Here is a 16,122-nt window from a genome sequence, read left to right on the forward strand (position 1 = left end):
GACACTGGCTGACCCCGACCACAAGGACACTGGCTGACCCCTCCCCCGGGGACACTGGCCAGCCCCGACCCTAAGGCCCCGAACCCAAAACCCCTCTCGCACAACCCTCCGATTTCCGGCTCCTGCGGCGCGGGATGACGTCACTCGGCGTCCTGTGCGCGTGCCTGGCCCCGCCTCCCGCGCAGCCGGAAGCAGAAGTGTCAATGGCCGGCCACTTCCGGCTGGGCTCTGAGGCGGCAGGAGGTGAGGACCTGCCGGGGCGCTGTAGTCCGTCCCCTCGGGGTCCGCCCCCCGCTCCGCCCTCCGGCTCCCGGGGCCGCGCTGCAGAGACGGGGACTGGCGGGCGGGGGTCTGCGGGGACGGGCGGGCGGGGGGTCTGCGGGGACGGGCGGGCGGGGGGTCTGCGGGGACGGGCGGGCGGGGGTCTCCGGCGTCGGCACCCAGGGGCGAGTCGCCCTGGCGCGGGTGTAGAGGACGTTGGGTGACCCTCCTGCCTCCTGTCCCCGCAGGGGGGTGGAGGACGGCCCCGCCCTGCCCCTCAGACTGGGGGTGAGGTTCGTGCTGCTTCTGCCTTCTGCGCCCCCCCACTCGTGTGACATGGGGACCCCCAGGATACTCGTGTGACTTGGGGACGCCCATCATCTCCAGGACACTCGTGTGACATGGGACCCCTGCCACCCCCCCACTAGTGTGACATGGGACCCCCATCACCCCCAGGACACTGGTGTGACACGGGGACCCCCGCCACCCCCCACTAGTGTGACATGGGACCCCCATCACCCCCAGGACACTCGTGTGACACGGGGACCCCCGCCACCCCCCCACTAGTGTGACATGGGACCCCCATCACCCCCAGGACACTCCTGTGACATGGAGACCCCCATCCCCCCGCACTAGTGTGACATGGAGACTCCCATCACCCCCAGGACACATGTGACATGGGACCCCCCCATGACCCCCCCACTCATGTGACATGGGGCCCCCCACCCCCCACTAGTGTGACATGGGACCCCCATCACCCCCAGGACACTCGTGTGACACAGGGACCCCCGCCACCCCCCCACTAGTGTGACATGGGACCCCCATCACCCCCAGGACACTCCTGTGACATGGAGACCCCCACCCCCCCACTAGTGTGACATGGAGACTCCCATCACCCCCCAACTCATGTGACATGGGGCCCCCCACCCCCCCACTAGTGTGCCATGGGACCCCCATCACCCCCAGGACACTCGTGTGACATGGGAACCCTCCCGACACCCTTATGGTGTCACCCCCCCCTTGACACCCCACCGCGTCTCCCCGCACTCAGGACGCTGTAGCGTGGCGGCTTCCGCTCACAGGGCCCACGTCAGGCGTGACCACCGGGCGCCCCAGCCCTGCACCATGAAGGAGACCGACCGCGAGGCCGTGGCCACGGCCGTACAGAGGGTGGCGGGCATGTTGCAGCGCCCCGACCAGCTGGACAAGGTGGAGCAGTACCGCCGGAGGGAGGCCCGCAAGAAGGCATCGGTGGAAGCCCGGCTCAAGGTGGGCAGGATGGACGGGTGCTGGGGGAGACCGCCGCAGAGCCCCCCCCCCCACGGGAGGGCCAGGCCGGAGCTTGGGGTGTCCTGCGCATCCCCGGCACTCACCTCCCACCCGCCTGGCCAGGCCGCCATCCAGTCCCAGCTGGACGGCGTGCGCACGGGCCTGAGCCAGCTGCACAGCGCTCTGACCGACGTCAGGGACATCCGGCGCGCCCTGGGTGCCGTGAGCACCGACTGGCGCCAGAGCATCAGCACCATCGAGAGCCTCCGGGACGTGAAGGACGCCGTGGTGCGGCACAGCCAGCTGGCCGCCGCTGTGGAGAACCTCAAGAGCATCTTCTCAGGTGGGTGGGGGCGCGGGTGAGGTGGGTGAGCTCTAGGACCCCAAGGACAGCTTCTCGGGTGGGGCCACCCATCCAGCTGAAGGTTAGCCCGCTGGAGATGTGCCCAGGATGACTGGTGCTTGTGGGCATCTGTCCTGTGTCTCTACCAGCTGTTCAGTCTCTTCTCTGGGGGTCTGGGTGGCAGCTCCCCAGTTAGAGGGAGGTTGGCGCAGCTCTGTCCTAACAGCAGTGACTAGTCACACACATACTGTTTTCAGACGCCTTTTACCCCGCCTCCTATGCATGGTTTTTTGTTTGCTTTCTTTCTTTTGTTTGTCTGTCTGTTCGTTTAATTGCCGCTGGGGTCATCGCTGGGGCTCGGTGCCTACGTGATGAGTCCAGAGCTTCTGAAGGCCATTTCCCCTTCTCTCTCTATTTGACAAGACAAAGAGAAATTGAAAGGGCAGAGAAAGAAAAACACCTGCAGACCTGCTTCACCACTTGTGAGGCTTCCCTCCCTGCAGGCAGGGAGGAGGAATCAGGGGCTCGAACCCTGGTCCTCGCGCCTAGGAATGTGTGCGGGCACCCAGGTACGCCACACCAGGTCCCCTCATGCGCCGGTGAGTTGCGTGTCACTCATTTTGCTGCACTGGAGCGTCACACTCGCACGATTCCACCACTCCTGGCAAGCCCTTTTTATTTTGTTTTTGAGAAGTTGGTTTCTTGATTTGTTTTTCTTTTTCCTTTTTTGATGACCTAAGACAGAAAGGGAGAGATTCCATTGTTTTCAGGGCTGGTCCCTCCATGTGGTGTCGGGCTGGAGCGTGGGTCCTTCCTTGTGATAAAGCTGCGCTGTGCAGAGTGGACTGTTTCCTAGCCCCAGATACTTCCGTTTCTATTTTAGCTAAGTAGCATTTGTTTCTTTCTAGCTTATTTTTCATTTTATTGGATTGAGACAGAAAGGCAGAGGGAGAGAGGACGAGAGAGAGACACAAGCCGAGACCTGTAGTATTGATTCACTGCTCATGAATCCCCGTTAGTGGGGACCAGGGCTTTGAACTCATGTCCTTTTGCATGGCAACATACAGTTAGCTAGGTGTGCCACCGACGGCCCCTCAGCTGAGTGTTTTCTGACTCCCAGGAACTTAATTTTGATCCAGTGTTAGTGGTGTTTAATATCCAAAAATCTGTGGATTTTTTCCTGTTAGTGATTTCTTCCTTTTTTTTTTTTTTTAATTTCTCTATGGAGAGATTAATGCTTTACAGTCAACAGTAAAATACAATAGTTTGTACATGTGTAACATTTCTCAGTTTTCCACATAATGATTCAACCCCCCCTCTAGGTCCTCCACTGTCATTATGCTGGAACATGATGGAAACCTGGAAACCTGAGCCCTTCCCCTCACCCACGAGTCCTTTACTTTGGGGCAAGACACCAACTCCAGTTCACGTTCTGCTCTGTGTTTCCCCTTCTGTTCTGATTTCTCCACTTTCTTTTTTTTAAAAAAATATTTATTTATTCCCTTCTTGTTGCCCTTGTTGTTTTTTATGTTGTAGTTTTTTTTGTTGTCTTCGTTGTTGGACAGGACAGAGAGAAATGGAGAGAGGAGGGGAAGACAGAGAGGGAGAGAGAAAGACACCAGCAGACCTGCTTCACTGCTTGTGAAGCGACCCCCCCTTCAGGTGGGGATCTGGGGGCTTGAACCGGGATCCTTAAGCCGGTCCTTGCGCTTTGTGCCACCTGCGCTTAACCCACTATGCTACCACCCGGCTCCCAATTTCATCCATGAGTGAGATCAGCCCATCTTCATCCTTCTCTTTCTGGCTGACCTCACTTCACAGGATTCCTTCAAGCTCCAGCCAAGATGAGGGGAAGAAGGTAACTTCATCCTTCTTCAAAGCCGAGTAGTATTCCGCTGTGTATCTTGACCACAGCTTTCTCAGCCACTCATGTGCTGTTGGACACCTGGGCGGCTTCCAGGTTTTGGCTATTAGAAATTGTGCTGCTGTGAGCTTAGGTGCACACAGATCTTTTTGGATGGGTGTGTTTGGTCTATCACTGAGTTCTAACCACTCTTGTCAGAGTTCTGGCAGACGCCGGCCCTGCTGCTGAGGAGAGGGTGCGAGGCGCCGTGCCTGCACCACTGTCCTCAGCACGCTTCCACCTCCCGCAGTGCCCGAGATTGTGCGGGAGACGCAGGACCTGATCGAGCAGGGGGCGCTCCTGCAGGCCCACCGCAAGCTGATGGACCTGGAGTGCTCCCGGGACGGGCTGATGTACGAGCAGTACCGCATGGACAGCGGGAACACGCGGGACATGACCCTCATCCACAGCTACTTCGGGAGCACGCAGGGGCTCTCGGACGAGCTGGCCAAGCAGCTGTGGATGGTGCTGCAGCGGGCGCTGGTGACCGTGCGCCGGGACCCCACGCTGCTGGTCTCAGTGGTGAGGATCATCGAGAGGGAGGAGAAGATCGACCGGCGCATCCTGGACCGCAAGAAGCAGACGGGCTTCGTGCCCCCGGGGCGGCCCAAGCGCTGGAAGGACAAGATGTTCTCCGTCCTGGACAGGACGGTGACCACCAGGATCGAGGGCACCCAGGCCGACACCAGGGAGTCGGACAAGATGTGGCTCGTGCGCCACCTGGAGATCATCAGGAAGTACGTGCTGGACGACCTGCTCGTGGCCAAAAGCCTGTTGGTGCAGTGCTTCCCCGCCCACTACGGGATCTTCCGCAGCCTCCTGGGCATGTACCACCAGGCCCTGAGCACGCGCATGCAGGAGCTGGCCGCAGAGGACCTGGAGGCAAACGAGATAGTGAGCCTGCTCACCTGGGTCCTCAACACCTACACCAGGTGACTCCCCAGCCCGCTCACCTGGGTCCCAGCCCTGCACCAGGTGTCTCCCCAGCCTGCTCGCCTGGGTCAGTCCCCCCCCTTCTCTCCCTGAAGCCCACTGCGGGTAAGCTCTTGGCAGTTCCTTGCTGGCTCTTCCGGGGCCGTCTTGTCCAGATGTTGGCACAGCCAGGTGTGAAGGTCAGGTGCAGCAGTGCCTCTGCCCTGTGCCAGTTCAGGACAGGCCTGGGCATAGTCTGTGCTGAACTGAGGATGGTGTGGGCTCTGCTGAGCTGAGGGGAAGCCCCTTTCATTCCCCAGGCTGAGCAGGAGGCGGTATTCAGTACCTGCAGACGTCTCCGTCTCACCGCTGGTGCACAGACATTGTTGTGTCATGTGGCTGTGGGGTGCCACGGTTGGTCTCAGCACTGCTCACGGTCGGGGTGGGCTCATGCTCGTTGGCGTGTCTGGGTGGAAGCGGGGCCGTCTGCGTGAGTCTGTGTTCTTCCATGAGCCGCCTCCCCTGCCCTGCACAGGCACTTTTCATTACAGAAGCTGCAGAGAAGGCGGGCTTGCCGGTATGCTCCAGGGACACCGGGACCGTGTCCATGGCCGGCAGTGCCAGGCCTTGGGCTGCTGGTGTAGGCTGACTGTGGAGCCTTCCCTGTGGGGGACGGCCCCGAGGAGCCCAGACGTGCCCCGTGTTCAGAAGACGTGTTCCTCTGGCCTGTTGTTATGAGCTTGCCCCAGCCCTGCTTTGGGGCTGAAAAAGTGGAGCACAGACCTTTCCTGTGAGGCCCTGAGTTTAATCCCTAGCACAGCTCTGCTCCGGCAAAACTGCGTGTGTCTGTCTGAAAGTGCTCACGACTAGTGATCTAACATTAGCTTACAGAGCCTGCGGGCTGAGAAGTAGTTCTGTGTGTGTCTGTCTGAAAGTGCTCACTGCTAGTGATTTAATATTAGCTTACAGAGCCCGCGGGCTGAGAAATAGTTCTGTGTGTGTCTGTCTGAAAGTGCTCACTGCTAGTGATTTAACATTAGCTTACAGAGCCTGCGGGCTGAGAAGTAGTTCTGCGTGCGTCTGTCTAAAAGTGCTCACTGCCAGTGATCTAACATTAGCTTACAGAGCCTGCGGGCTGAGAAATAGTTCTGCGTGTGTCTGTCTGAAAGTGCTCACTGCTAGTGATCTAACATTAGCTTACAGAGCCCACGGGCTGAGAAGTAGTTCTGTGTGTGTCTGTCTAAAAGTGCTCACTGCCAGTGATCTAACATTAGCTTACAGAGCCTGCGGGCTGAGAAATAGTTCTGCGTGTGTCTGTCTGAAAGTGCTCACTGCTAGTGATCTAACATTAGCTTACAGAGCCCATGGGCTGAGAAGTAGTTCTGTGTGTGTCTGTCTGAAAGTGCTCACTGCTAGTGATCTAACATTAGCTTACAGAGCCCACGGGCTGAGAAGTAGTTCTGCGTGTGTGCGTCTGTCTGAAAGTGCTCACTGCTAGTGATTTAACATTAGCTTACAGAGCCCACGGGCTGAGAAATAGTTCTGCGTGTGTGCGTCTGTCTGAAAGTGCTCACTGCTAGTGATCTAACATTAGCTTACAGAGCCTGCGGGCTGAGAAATAGTTCTGCGTGTGTGCGTCTGTCTGAAAGTGCTCACTGCTAGTGATCTAACATTAGCTTACAGAGCCCACGGGCTGAGAAATAGTTCTGCGTGTGTGCGTCTGTCTGAAAGTGCTCACTGCTAGTGATCTAACATTAGCTTACAGAGCCTGCGGGCTGAGAAATAGTTCTGCGTGTGTGCGTCTGTCTGAAAGTGCTCACTGCTAGTGATCTAACATTAGCTTACAGAGCCCGTGGGCTGAGAAGTAGTTCTGCGTGCGTCTGTCTGAAAGTGCTCACTGCTAGTGATTTAACATTAGCTTACAGAGCCCGCGGGCTCAGAAGTAGTTCTGTGTGCGTCTGTCTGAAAGTGCTCACTGCTAGTGATTTAACATTAGCTTACAGAGCCCGCGGGCTCAGAAATAGTTCTGTGTGCGTCTGTCTGAAAGTGCTCACTGCTAGTGATTTAACATTAGCTTACAGAGCCCGCGGGCTCAGAAGTAGTTCTGCGTGTGTGTGTGCGCGTGCATCTGCGTGTGTGCGTCTGTGTGTCTATATATAGGCCCCCTGCTAGCCACTTTGCTAGCTCTGGCAGTCAGCGCTCAGTCTAAGAGGTGGTTTGGTGATGTTTATTTTTCGAGGTCACTTGCGGTAATATTTATTTCCTTACTTGGCAGAGAGGAGAGAGAAGGAGAACCAGAGCATCACTCTGGTACTGGGGGTGGAACTTGGGACCTCAAGCGTCCGAGTCTACCTCCTCATCCACCTCCTGGCCAGCCAGATTCGTCTGCCTGAGTTCTCTCTCCCCCGGGAGTGGGCCTGTTGGCCGATGCCCTATGAGAGGCCACTCGCAACTGCATCTGAAGTAGAGGAGGAAGGCCTTGGCCTTAGGCTCCTGGGTGTCTCTGCCAAGCGGAGCCTGGGTCGCCCGCCTCGATTCCTGGCTGCAGGGAAGCGGCGTGTCAGCAGGGCTCTGTCGTCCCCTGACGGAGTTTCCTCCTGCGCCTCATAGCTGCGAGATGATGGGGAACCTGGAGCTGGCCCCAGAGGTGGACGTCAGTGCCCTGGAGTCTCTTCTCGCTCCACATGTGATCTCTGAGCTGCTGGACACCTACATGTCAACTCTCACCGTGAGTCGTGGGCTGAGGGCCGGACACCAGGGCGGTTCTGGGCTGCCCCACCTGTAGGTGGCAGGGAGCCTGCCAGCCCTGCTTCCCGAGGGCATGTGGGCTCAGAACTGCCTGGCGTCCTGGAATCCTTGAGTCAAACGTTGGCTTTGACCTGAGCTGTGGGGGGTGTGCCTGGTCCTTGTCTGACTGTGTCCTTGGCGTGTTGTTCATCATGGCTTCAGACAGAGGCGGTGGCCACTGGGGGCCACGTGCAGTGGGAGCCGTGTCCTCTGGAGGCGCCGGAGCCTGTGACCAAGTCACCCGGGCCTGTGTCTGGTCTCTGCAGCTGCTCTGGGCAGCGTGACTCAGGGCCTGTTCTTTTCTCCTTCCCTGTGATACTCACCTTAGTCCAACATCATCGCCTGGCTACGGAAAGCTCTGGAGACAGACAAGAAAGACTGGATGCGAGAGACTGAGCCAGAGGCTGACCAGGACGGGTACTTTCAGACAACGCTCCCTGCCATCGTCTTCCAGGTACCCTGGAAGCCTTGGCGGTGTGGAGGGGCCAATGTGTCTGCTGGCTCTTCATCTCAGGACTGAGCTCAATGGCGGTGTGTGGGGGTGTGGGGGGTGTGGGGGGTGGTGGTGGTGCTAGGCTGCACTGCCTCCTCAGCCCCTGGGGATGTGGACTGCTGACACATCCAAATGACAGCTACATCTGCGCCTCCCTTTACTTGCAGAAGGTGACACGCTGCAGGCACGTGTGAGGGGAGCACTGCCTAGCCCGTCCACCCTGCCCCACCCCCACCCCCACCCCCACCCCAGGCTTGGAGCTGCCTCCTCCTGCTGCTTCCTACAGAGCAGCTTTTAGAAGTGTCTGGCCCCAGACAACCCCAGCTCACAGCCCCACCTCTCTGTCCCCTGGTAAAACAGCCGTCTGCAGGTGGCCAGTAATGAGTCCCAGGGGCTTACTTGATGACACACACTTGGCTGAACTTACTGCTTCAAGTAGCTCACCTGTTTCTAAATCTGTGCTGTTGGTGGGTAGGAGGCTAGTGGAAGTGAGTGCATTTTGTGCTTTCTGTCGGATCTCATATGTCGTCTGGTTTTTAGATGTTTGAACAGAATCTTCAAGTTGCTGCTCAGATAAGTGAAGAATTGAAGACAAAGGTGTTAGTTCTGTGTCTCCAGCAGATGAACTCCTTCCTAAGTAGGTGTGTGTTTCTGCCGGTGTGTTCATCTAGAAAGCACTTTATTTCGTTTTTCTTTTTTTATTTATTTATTTTCCCTTTTGTTGCCCTTGTCTTTTTTTATTGTTGTTGTAGTTGTTATTGATGTCGTCGTTGGATAGGACAGAGAGAAATGGAGAGAGGAGGGAAGACAGAGGGGGAGAAAAAAGACAGACACCTGCAGACCCGCTTCACTGCCTATGAAGCGACTCCCCTGCAGGTGGGGAGCCGGGGGCTCGAACTGGGATCCCAATGCCGGTCCTTGCACTTTGCGCCACCTGCGCTTAACCCGCTGCGCTACCGCCCGACTCCCTTGTTTTGTTTTTCAAAGTGTTAGTTCATCCTAATTTACCTGATACTTAAGTAGAGTAAGTCTGGAGATTGAGTTCTGCTGTGAAGCACAGGGAAGGAGGAAGTAGGCCTTTCCGTGTGTGGCACCATTCCCAGGTTCTCATAGCTCCAGCCATGTCCACCTCCTGGCCACATCAGCCTTAGTCATTTCATTAGAGAAAAGAGAAGTTCAGTAGTGAGGACGCTTCCTCTTCAGCCTAAGCTGTTAGAAGAAGCAGGTTTTCTTCCTCTGTTTCAGCTGTTAGAGGAACCTGCAGAGGGGAAGTTTCCTCCTCAGCCCCAGCTACTAGGGAAAGCACAAGGAATTCTGAAGAAAGCTGTTTCCTCTCTGCTGCAGTCTTGGAATGTCTGCAGGTCGGGGGAAGGGCCTTGAACCCGGGTCCTTGCACATGATGATATATGTACTTATACCAAGTGTGCCATCACCTGGCCCCCATCCTTTCTTTGTCTGTTAGAATTTCTTTTTTTTTTTTTAACCTGAGCACTGTTCAGCTTTGGCTTATGGTGGTGTAGGGGCTTGAACCTGGGACTTGGGAGCCTCAGGCGTGAGAGTCTGTTTGCATAACCGTGATGCTGTCTGTCCTCTGCACTGTCTCTGTTAGATTTTAGCACATGGTGTGTGATCCTGTTCATCTCCTTGGTTAGCCCAGGGAGGTTGCCATCTCCTTCATATATCTTCATGGTTCACTGTATAAATAGATATGTATTCTTTTTCTTAATTTGATAGGGCAGAGAAATATTGAGTGGGGAAGGGAGAGAGAGATTCAGGGTAGCAGTGGAGCACCCCATTACGCACATAGTATAAAGTGCAAGAACTAGAACAGGGATCCAAGTTCAAGCCTCTGGCTCCTCACCTGCAACAGGGACACTTCATGAGCAGTGAAGAAGGTGTCTCTCTCCTCTCTTCTTCTCTATCTCCTCTCTCAGTTTTTCTCTGTCCTGTCAAATAAATGGGAGAAAAAAATGGCTGCTAGGAGCAATGGGTTCATAATGCTGGCACTAAGCCCCAGCAATAACCCTGGAGGAAAAAATAAAAATAAAAAAAATCATATACATGTATATGAGAGAGACGAGAGGGACACCTGTAGCTCTGCTCCACCACTTGTGAAGATCCCCCCGTGGTAGGGCCTAGGGCCTGGAACCTCAGTGTTTGCACATGGTGATGTGTGCATTCGACCTGGTGTGCTATTGCCTGGCCCTGATTCACAGTTAGGAAACATGGATTTTTCATTTCTCTGCCTGCAAAGAGAATGTGTTGTCTGGCAGGGTTACACATCTGGGTGAATTCATCTCAGGGACAGGCCCCCGTGTGATCAGGGACCTAACCCCACCCTATAGCCCATCTTATCAGTGTGGTCACTTCGAGCCTCCCCTGCTGAAGTGTGGGTGGCCTGAGGCCAGTGTGTGTCCGCTGAGCGTGCTCTGGCTGGGTGCTTTGTCCCAGGTACAAGGAGGAGGCCCAGCAGTATAAGGAGGACCACCTTCGCGACCGTCAGCACCCACACTGCTATGTGCAGTACATGATTGCCATCATCAACAACTGCCAGACCTTCAAGTGAGTGGGGCCTGGCGGGCTGACAGTCCAGCATCAGCTGGGCTTGACTGTGACCCATCACTGGGCCTGACTGTGACCCTACACTGAGCCCTGACTGTGACCCCACACTGGGCCTGTGACCTCTCACTAGGCCTGACTATGACCCCACACTGGGCCTGACTGTGACCCCACACTGAGCCCTGACTGTGACCCCACACTGGGCCTGACTGTGACCCCACACTGGGCCTGTGACCCCACACTGAGCCCTGTGACCTCTCACTAGGCCTGACTATGACCCCACACTGGGCCTGACTGTGACCCCACACTAGGTCTGTGACCCTACACTGGGCCTGACTGTGACCCCTCACTAGGCCTGACTGTGACCTGACCCCTCACTGGGCCTGTGACCCCACACTGGGCCTGTGACCCCACTGGGCCTGACTGTGACCCCACACTAGGCCTGACTGTGACCCCTCACTGGGCCTGACTGACCTGACCCCTCACTGGGCCTGTGACCCCACACTGGGCCTGTGACCCCATACTGGGCCTGACTGTGACCCCACACTAGGCCTGACTGTGACCCCTCACTGGGCCTGACTGACCTGACCCCTCACTGGGCCTGTGACCCCACACTGGGCCTGTGACCCCACTGGGCCTGACTGTGACCCCACACTAGGCCTGACTGTGACCCCTCACTGGGCCTGACTGACCTGACCCCTCACTGGGCCTGTGACCCCACACTGGGCCTGTGACCCCATACTGGGCCTGACTGTGACCCCACACTAGGCCTGACTGTGACCCCTCACTGGGCCTGACTGACCTGACCCCTCACTGGGCCTGTGACCCCACACTGGGCCTGTGACCCCACTGGGCCTGACTGTGACCCCACACTAGGCCTGACTGTGACCCCTCACTGGGCCTGACTGACCTGACCCCTCACTGGGCCTGTGACCCCACACTGGGCCTGTGACCCCATACTGGGCCTGACTGTGACCCCACACTGAGCCCTGACTGTGACCCCTCACTAGGCCTGACTGTGACCCCACACTGGGCCTGACTGTGACCCCTCACTAGGCCTGACTATGACCCCACACTGGGCCTGTGACCCCTCACTGGGCCTGACTGTGACCCCTCACTGGGCTTGACTGTGACCCCACACTGGGCCTGACTGTGACCCCTCACTAGGCCTGACTGTGACCCCTCACTAGGCCTGACTGTGACCCCTTACTGGGCCTGTGACCCCATACTGGGCCTCACTGTGACCCCACACTGGGCCTGACTGTGACCCCTCACTAGGCCTGACTGTGACCCCTTACTGGGCCTGTGACTCCATACTGGGCCTCACTGTGACCCCACACTGGGCCTGACTGTGACCCCACACTGGGCCTGACTGTGACCCCACACTGGGCCTATGACCCCTCACTAGGCCTGACTGTGACCCCACACTGGGCCTGTGACCCCACATTGGGCCTGACTGTGACCCCTCACTGGACCTGACTGTGACCCCTCACTGGGCTTGACTGTGACCCCACACTAGGCCTGTGACCCCACACTGGGCCTGACTGTGACCCCTCACTGGGCCTGACTGTGACCCCACACTGGGCCTGACTGTGACCCCACACTGGGCCTCACTGTGACCCCACACTGGGCCTGACTGTGACCCCTCACTAGGCCTGACTGTGACCCCTTACTGGGCCTGTGACTCCATACTGGGCCTCACTGTGACCCCACACTGGGCCTGACTGTGACCCCACACTGGGCCTCACTGTGACCCCACACTGGGCCTGACTATGACCCCTCACTAGGCCTGACTGTGACCCCACACTGGGCCTGACTGTGACCCCACACTGGGCCTGTGACCCCACATTGGGCCTGACTGTGACCCCTCACTGGACCTGACTGTGACCCCTCACTGGGCTTGACTGTGACCCCACACTAGGCCTGTGACCCCACACTAGGCCTGACTGTGACCCCACACTGGGCCTGACTGTGACCCCACACTGGGCCTCACTGTGACCCCACACTGGGCCTGACTGTGACCCCTCACTGGGCCTGACTGTGACCCCACACTGGGCCTGTGACCCCACGCTGGGCCTGTGAATCTACACTGATCCCTGTGACCCCTCACTGGGCCTGACTGTGACCCCAGCTGACCCCTGAGTCTCCCCTGCAGAGAGTCCATCGTCAGTCTGAAAAGGAAGTATCTGAGCAGTGACATGGAGGAGGGCCTGGGCCTGAGCCAGCCCAGCATGGACGGGGTCCTGGACGCCATCGCCAAGGAGGGCTGCAGCGGCCTGCTGGAAGAGGTCTTCCTGGACCTGGAGGTGGGCCTACAGCCCCACTCACACTGCTCATGCACCCCTTGGGTCCCAGCTGGCTCGCTCTGTGCAGGTGCTGTGTGCACAGGAACCCAGTCAGGTCCCACGGGGCCTTAGGCTCTGCTGATGCGTAGCTGGACAGCCAGTCATGTGCGGGGGTCACTGTCAGCATTAGCCGCTTCGCCCGCTCTCACTGACTAAGTCACAGAGACACAGTGAGTGTCGAAGTGGCCAGACAGCTCACTCAGCGGGCTCCAGGTTAGAAGCAAGATCTACCCAGTGAGTGCCTGTGTCTGTGTGTGCGTCTCTGTGTGTGCACACATGTACACATCCTTCCTACATCTTTGTTTTGAGTAAGGTTTCAAAGGAAAGCCCTCAATGAGGACATCTAGCACCATGGAAAGGCGTCTGACAGCCATGGGGGTGAGGGGTGTCCCAGTGGGGGTGGTAGCTGGGACCGGGTAGGGGGCAGGGCTGTGGCTGTTGTCCAGGTGCCCCTCTGCTTTCCAGCAACATCTCAGTGAGCTGATGACTAAGAAGTGGCTGCTGGGCTCCAACGCTGTGGACACCATCTGTGTCACCGTGGAGGACTACTTCAATGACTTTGCTAAAATTAAGAAGCCATATAAGAAGGTGAGGTGAGGTCTGATTTCCAGGGCAGGAGGCCTTTGGGGGGGGCTCTCCCCCCAGCACCTGTGCATCGATTCATGCCTGGCCTTGGGGGCCTGGAGGGGGTGCTCTGCTACTGTCTTGTCTGGGGGCGCCCCAGCTGGGGCGAGGAGCTGTCCGCTGCTGCCCTGGTGCTGGTGTGGAGTGCCCCACATGTCGACTTGGGAGCAGGTCCCAGTGGAGCAGACCCTGGTAGGGCGACGGGGGTGGCATGGCCATGTCTGCATGCTGTGGGAGAGGCTGCTCCCTCCCGACATGCCTGTGGGGAGCCCAGGCCTCCCTGTAGCTTGTGATGCAGGGCAGAGCCGTGCAGACCCACCCTGCAGCTGCCGACCCATACCCCACCCTTGGGTGGCTGCTGGAGCTCATCCCCGACGCCTCTGGGGAAGGGCAGGGCCCAGCCTGAGTGCCTCAGGCCTGTCACCATGAGTTTGGGGAGACAGAGGGCTTGAGGGAACCCTTCTGCTGACCCTGTTGCCCTGCCCAGAGGATGATGGCAGAGGCGCACCGGCGCGTGGTGGTGGAGTACCTGCGGGCTGCCATGCAGAAGCGCATCTCCTTCCGCAGCGCCGAGGAGCGCAAGGAGGGCGGCGAGAGGATGGTGCGCGAGGCGGAGCAGCTGCGCTTCCTCTTCCGGAAGCTGGCGTCCGTGAGTGGCCCTGGGGCGCGGGCAGTCCTGGGGGGTGCTCCTGGGGCCGCTGTCCGTGAGCGCCCGGGCCTCAGGCGCCCTGGGCAGCTAGCCAGTGGCTGTGAGAAGGTGGGTGGGAGCCCGGGGCAGGTCTGCTGGCTCCACGGGGAGTGCAGACCTCAGTGCGGCCGTGCTGGGGTCACAGCTGCGACAGTGGGGTGACGGCTCTGCAGAGACCAGGGAGCCCCTGGCCTGTCCACACCCTGTCAGAGCTGGCACTGGGACTGTCCCCTTGCAGGGGTTCGGGGAGGATGTGGATGGGCACTGTGATACTATTGTCGCCGTGGCCGAGGTCATCAAGCTCACGGACCCCTCCTTGCTCTATCTGGAAGTCTCCACACTGGTCAGCAAGTACCCTGACATCAGGTACCACTCCACGCAGGCCAGATTATGGGACCGTTGCCGAGGGCCTTGGGACAGACACTTGCCCCTTGTTGGGAGCACCCATGAGGACAGGCCTCATTGATCCCTGGACACAGCCCCCGCTCCCCGGCCCTGGACACACTCCCACCTGTGTCGTGTCCTGGACACAGCTGGCCCTTGGCTGGGGTCTCCAGCCTGCTCCCCTCCCAGTTCTGCAAGGAGAGCTCTGGACATAGCCACCCCCCACCCCATGGGCATGTCCTGGGCACAGCAGGCCTCAGCTAGGGTCCCTGTCCTGCCCCCCTCCCCATTCTCAGCACATTGGCAGGGGCAGCGTGGAGCCTGGACTCCTCAGGAGGACATGCTCTGGTCAGGGCCATGGCTCCCTCCTCGTGCTGTCCTGAACAGGGTGGGTGGGAGGCACAAAGCAGTGTCCAGACCCCCTAGCAGTGGTGTGGGGAGGAAAGGCAGGGGTGGGGGGATAAGCTCACCCTACCCTGAGGGGCCCCGGGCAGTGGGACAGACACCTGGCCCTGTCTGCAGGGACGACCACATAGGCGCGCTGCTGGCCATGCGTGGAGATGCCAGCCGGGACATGAAGCAGACCATCATCGAGAGCCTGGAGCAGGGCCCCACACAGGCGAGCCCCCACTACGTGCCCCTTTTTAAGGACATCATGGTGCCCAGTCTGACCGTGGCCAAGCTGCTCAAGTAGCCGATCCAGGTGCTACCATGCCTAGGAGGACAGACGACAGCTGGCCCTTCTCCCTGGCAGAGCAGGGCTGCTGACTGCCGCAGACAGCCTCACCTTCAGGGGCTGTGTCCCTGGGCTCCCGTGGACACCCTGCATTGAGTGACTACGTGATCCCCCCCAGCTGGGCCCGTGTCCTTATTACCCAGTGCCAGTTTATAGGTGGCAGTGTGAGTGTCCGTGTCCATGTCCTGTGTAAGCTGTGCTATATGCCCTCAGCAGAGCTGCCAGCCTCGCCTCCCTCCCAGCACCCACAGATGAGGAATAAACGGGGCTGTGTGCTCTGAGCACCTTTCTGCTTCACGGCTGCCCTGTTCCTCTGGGGGGACCAGGGGCCCAAGGGTGCAGCCTGTCAGGCAGGGCGGCTGAGCACAGCCAGGTCTGGGTATGTGGGTTCACTTCACAGCAAAGCTGCCACGTTGGTCTCCTCAGGAGACTCGTTCTGGAAAGAGTCCAGTCTCAGATGTGTCCACCCCTCTGCTGTCACAGCTCAGAGGTGCCTGGCCGCTGGACACTGTCCTCTGGAGTCAAATGCAGCAGTGTGGCCCTGCTCACCCTCACTGACGCCACCAAGCTGGCCCCATGAGTAAATGATGTGCCGTGGGGTCATTACACCCCTCAGTATCTCAGCCGCACTGTCACAGCGGAATGGACGTGGACACACCTGGGAGGGGTCCGTCAGACGTCCCACTGAGACGTGCCAGGACACCAAGGCAGGGCAAGGCTCCATCCACCCTGTGTCCCTGAGCAGCCTCTAGTCTCATCACCAGACGCGGAACCAGGCCCGTCTGTGCAGCTGTGTCTCTTGCCCCAAGCATGTGACC

General features: G+C 58.6%; 1 protein-coding gene across 1 annotated transcript; it reads left to right on the forward strand.

The window, feature by feature from the left end:
* Nucleotides 1-163: 163 nt before the first annotated feature.
* EXOC3 (exocyst complex component 3) lies at nt 164-15,585 on the forward strand. Its single transcript, XM_007520535.3, has 13 exons — nt 164-243; nt 1,313-1,530; nt 1,654-1,873; nt 4,027-4,708; nt 7,299-7,416; nt 7,804-7,929; nt 8,509-8,609; nt 10,420-10,530; nt 12,683-12,833; nt 13,338-13,460; nt 13,984-14,145; nt 14,423-14,550; nt 15,091-15,585. Exons 1-13 carry the CDS (start codon nt 204-206, stop codon nt 15,260-15,262), a joined length of 2,352 nt encoding a protein of 783 aa, XP_007520597.2. The 5' UTR covers nt 164-203; the 3' UTR covers nt 15,263-15,585.
* The last annotated feature ends 537 nt before the right edge of the window (nt 15,586-16,122 follow it).

Source organism: Erinaceus europaeus, chromosome 5, assembly GCF_950295315.1.
Source record: "Erinaceus europaeus chromosome 5, mEriEur2.1, whole genome shotgun sequence".
Lineage (NCBI taxonomy): Eukaryota > Metazoa > Chordata > Mammalia > Eulipotyphla > Erinaceidae > Erinaceus > Erinaceus europaeus.

Bases quoted from the DNA above. Each gene is read 5' to 3' on its own strand.
- EXOC3 (XM_007520535.3), top strand. From the start codon at position 204: ATGGCCGGCCACTTCCGGCTGGGCTCTGAGGCGGCAGGAG. The intron at 244-1,312 runs GTGAGGACCTGC...CCCCGCACTCAG, and splicing joins GGGCTCTGAGGCGGCAGGAG to GACGCTGTAGCGTGGCGGCT. The intron at 13,461-13,983 runs GTGAGGTGAGGT...TGCCCTGCCCAG, and splicing joins TTAAGAAGCCATATAAGAAG to AGGATGATGGCAGAGGCGCA.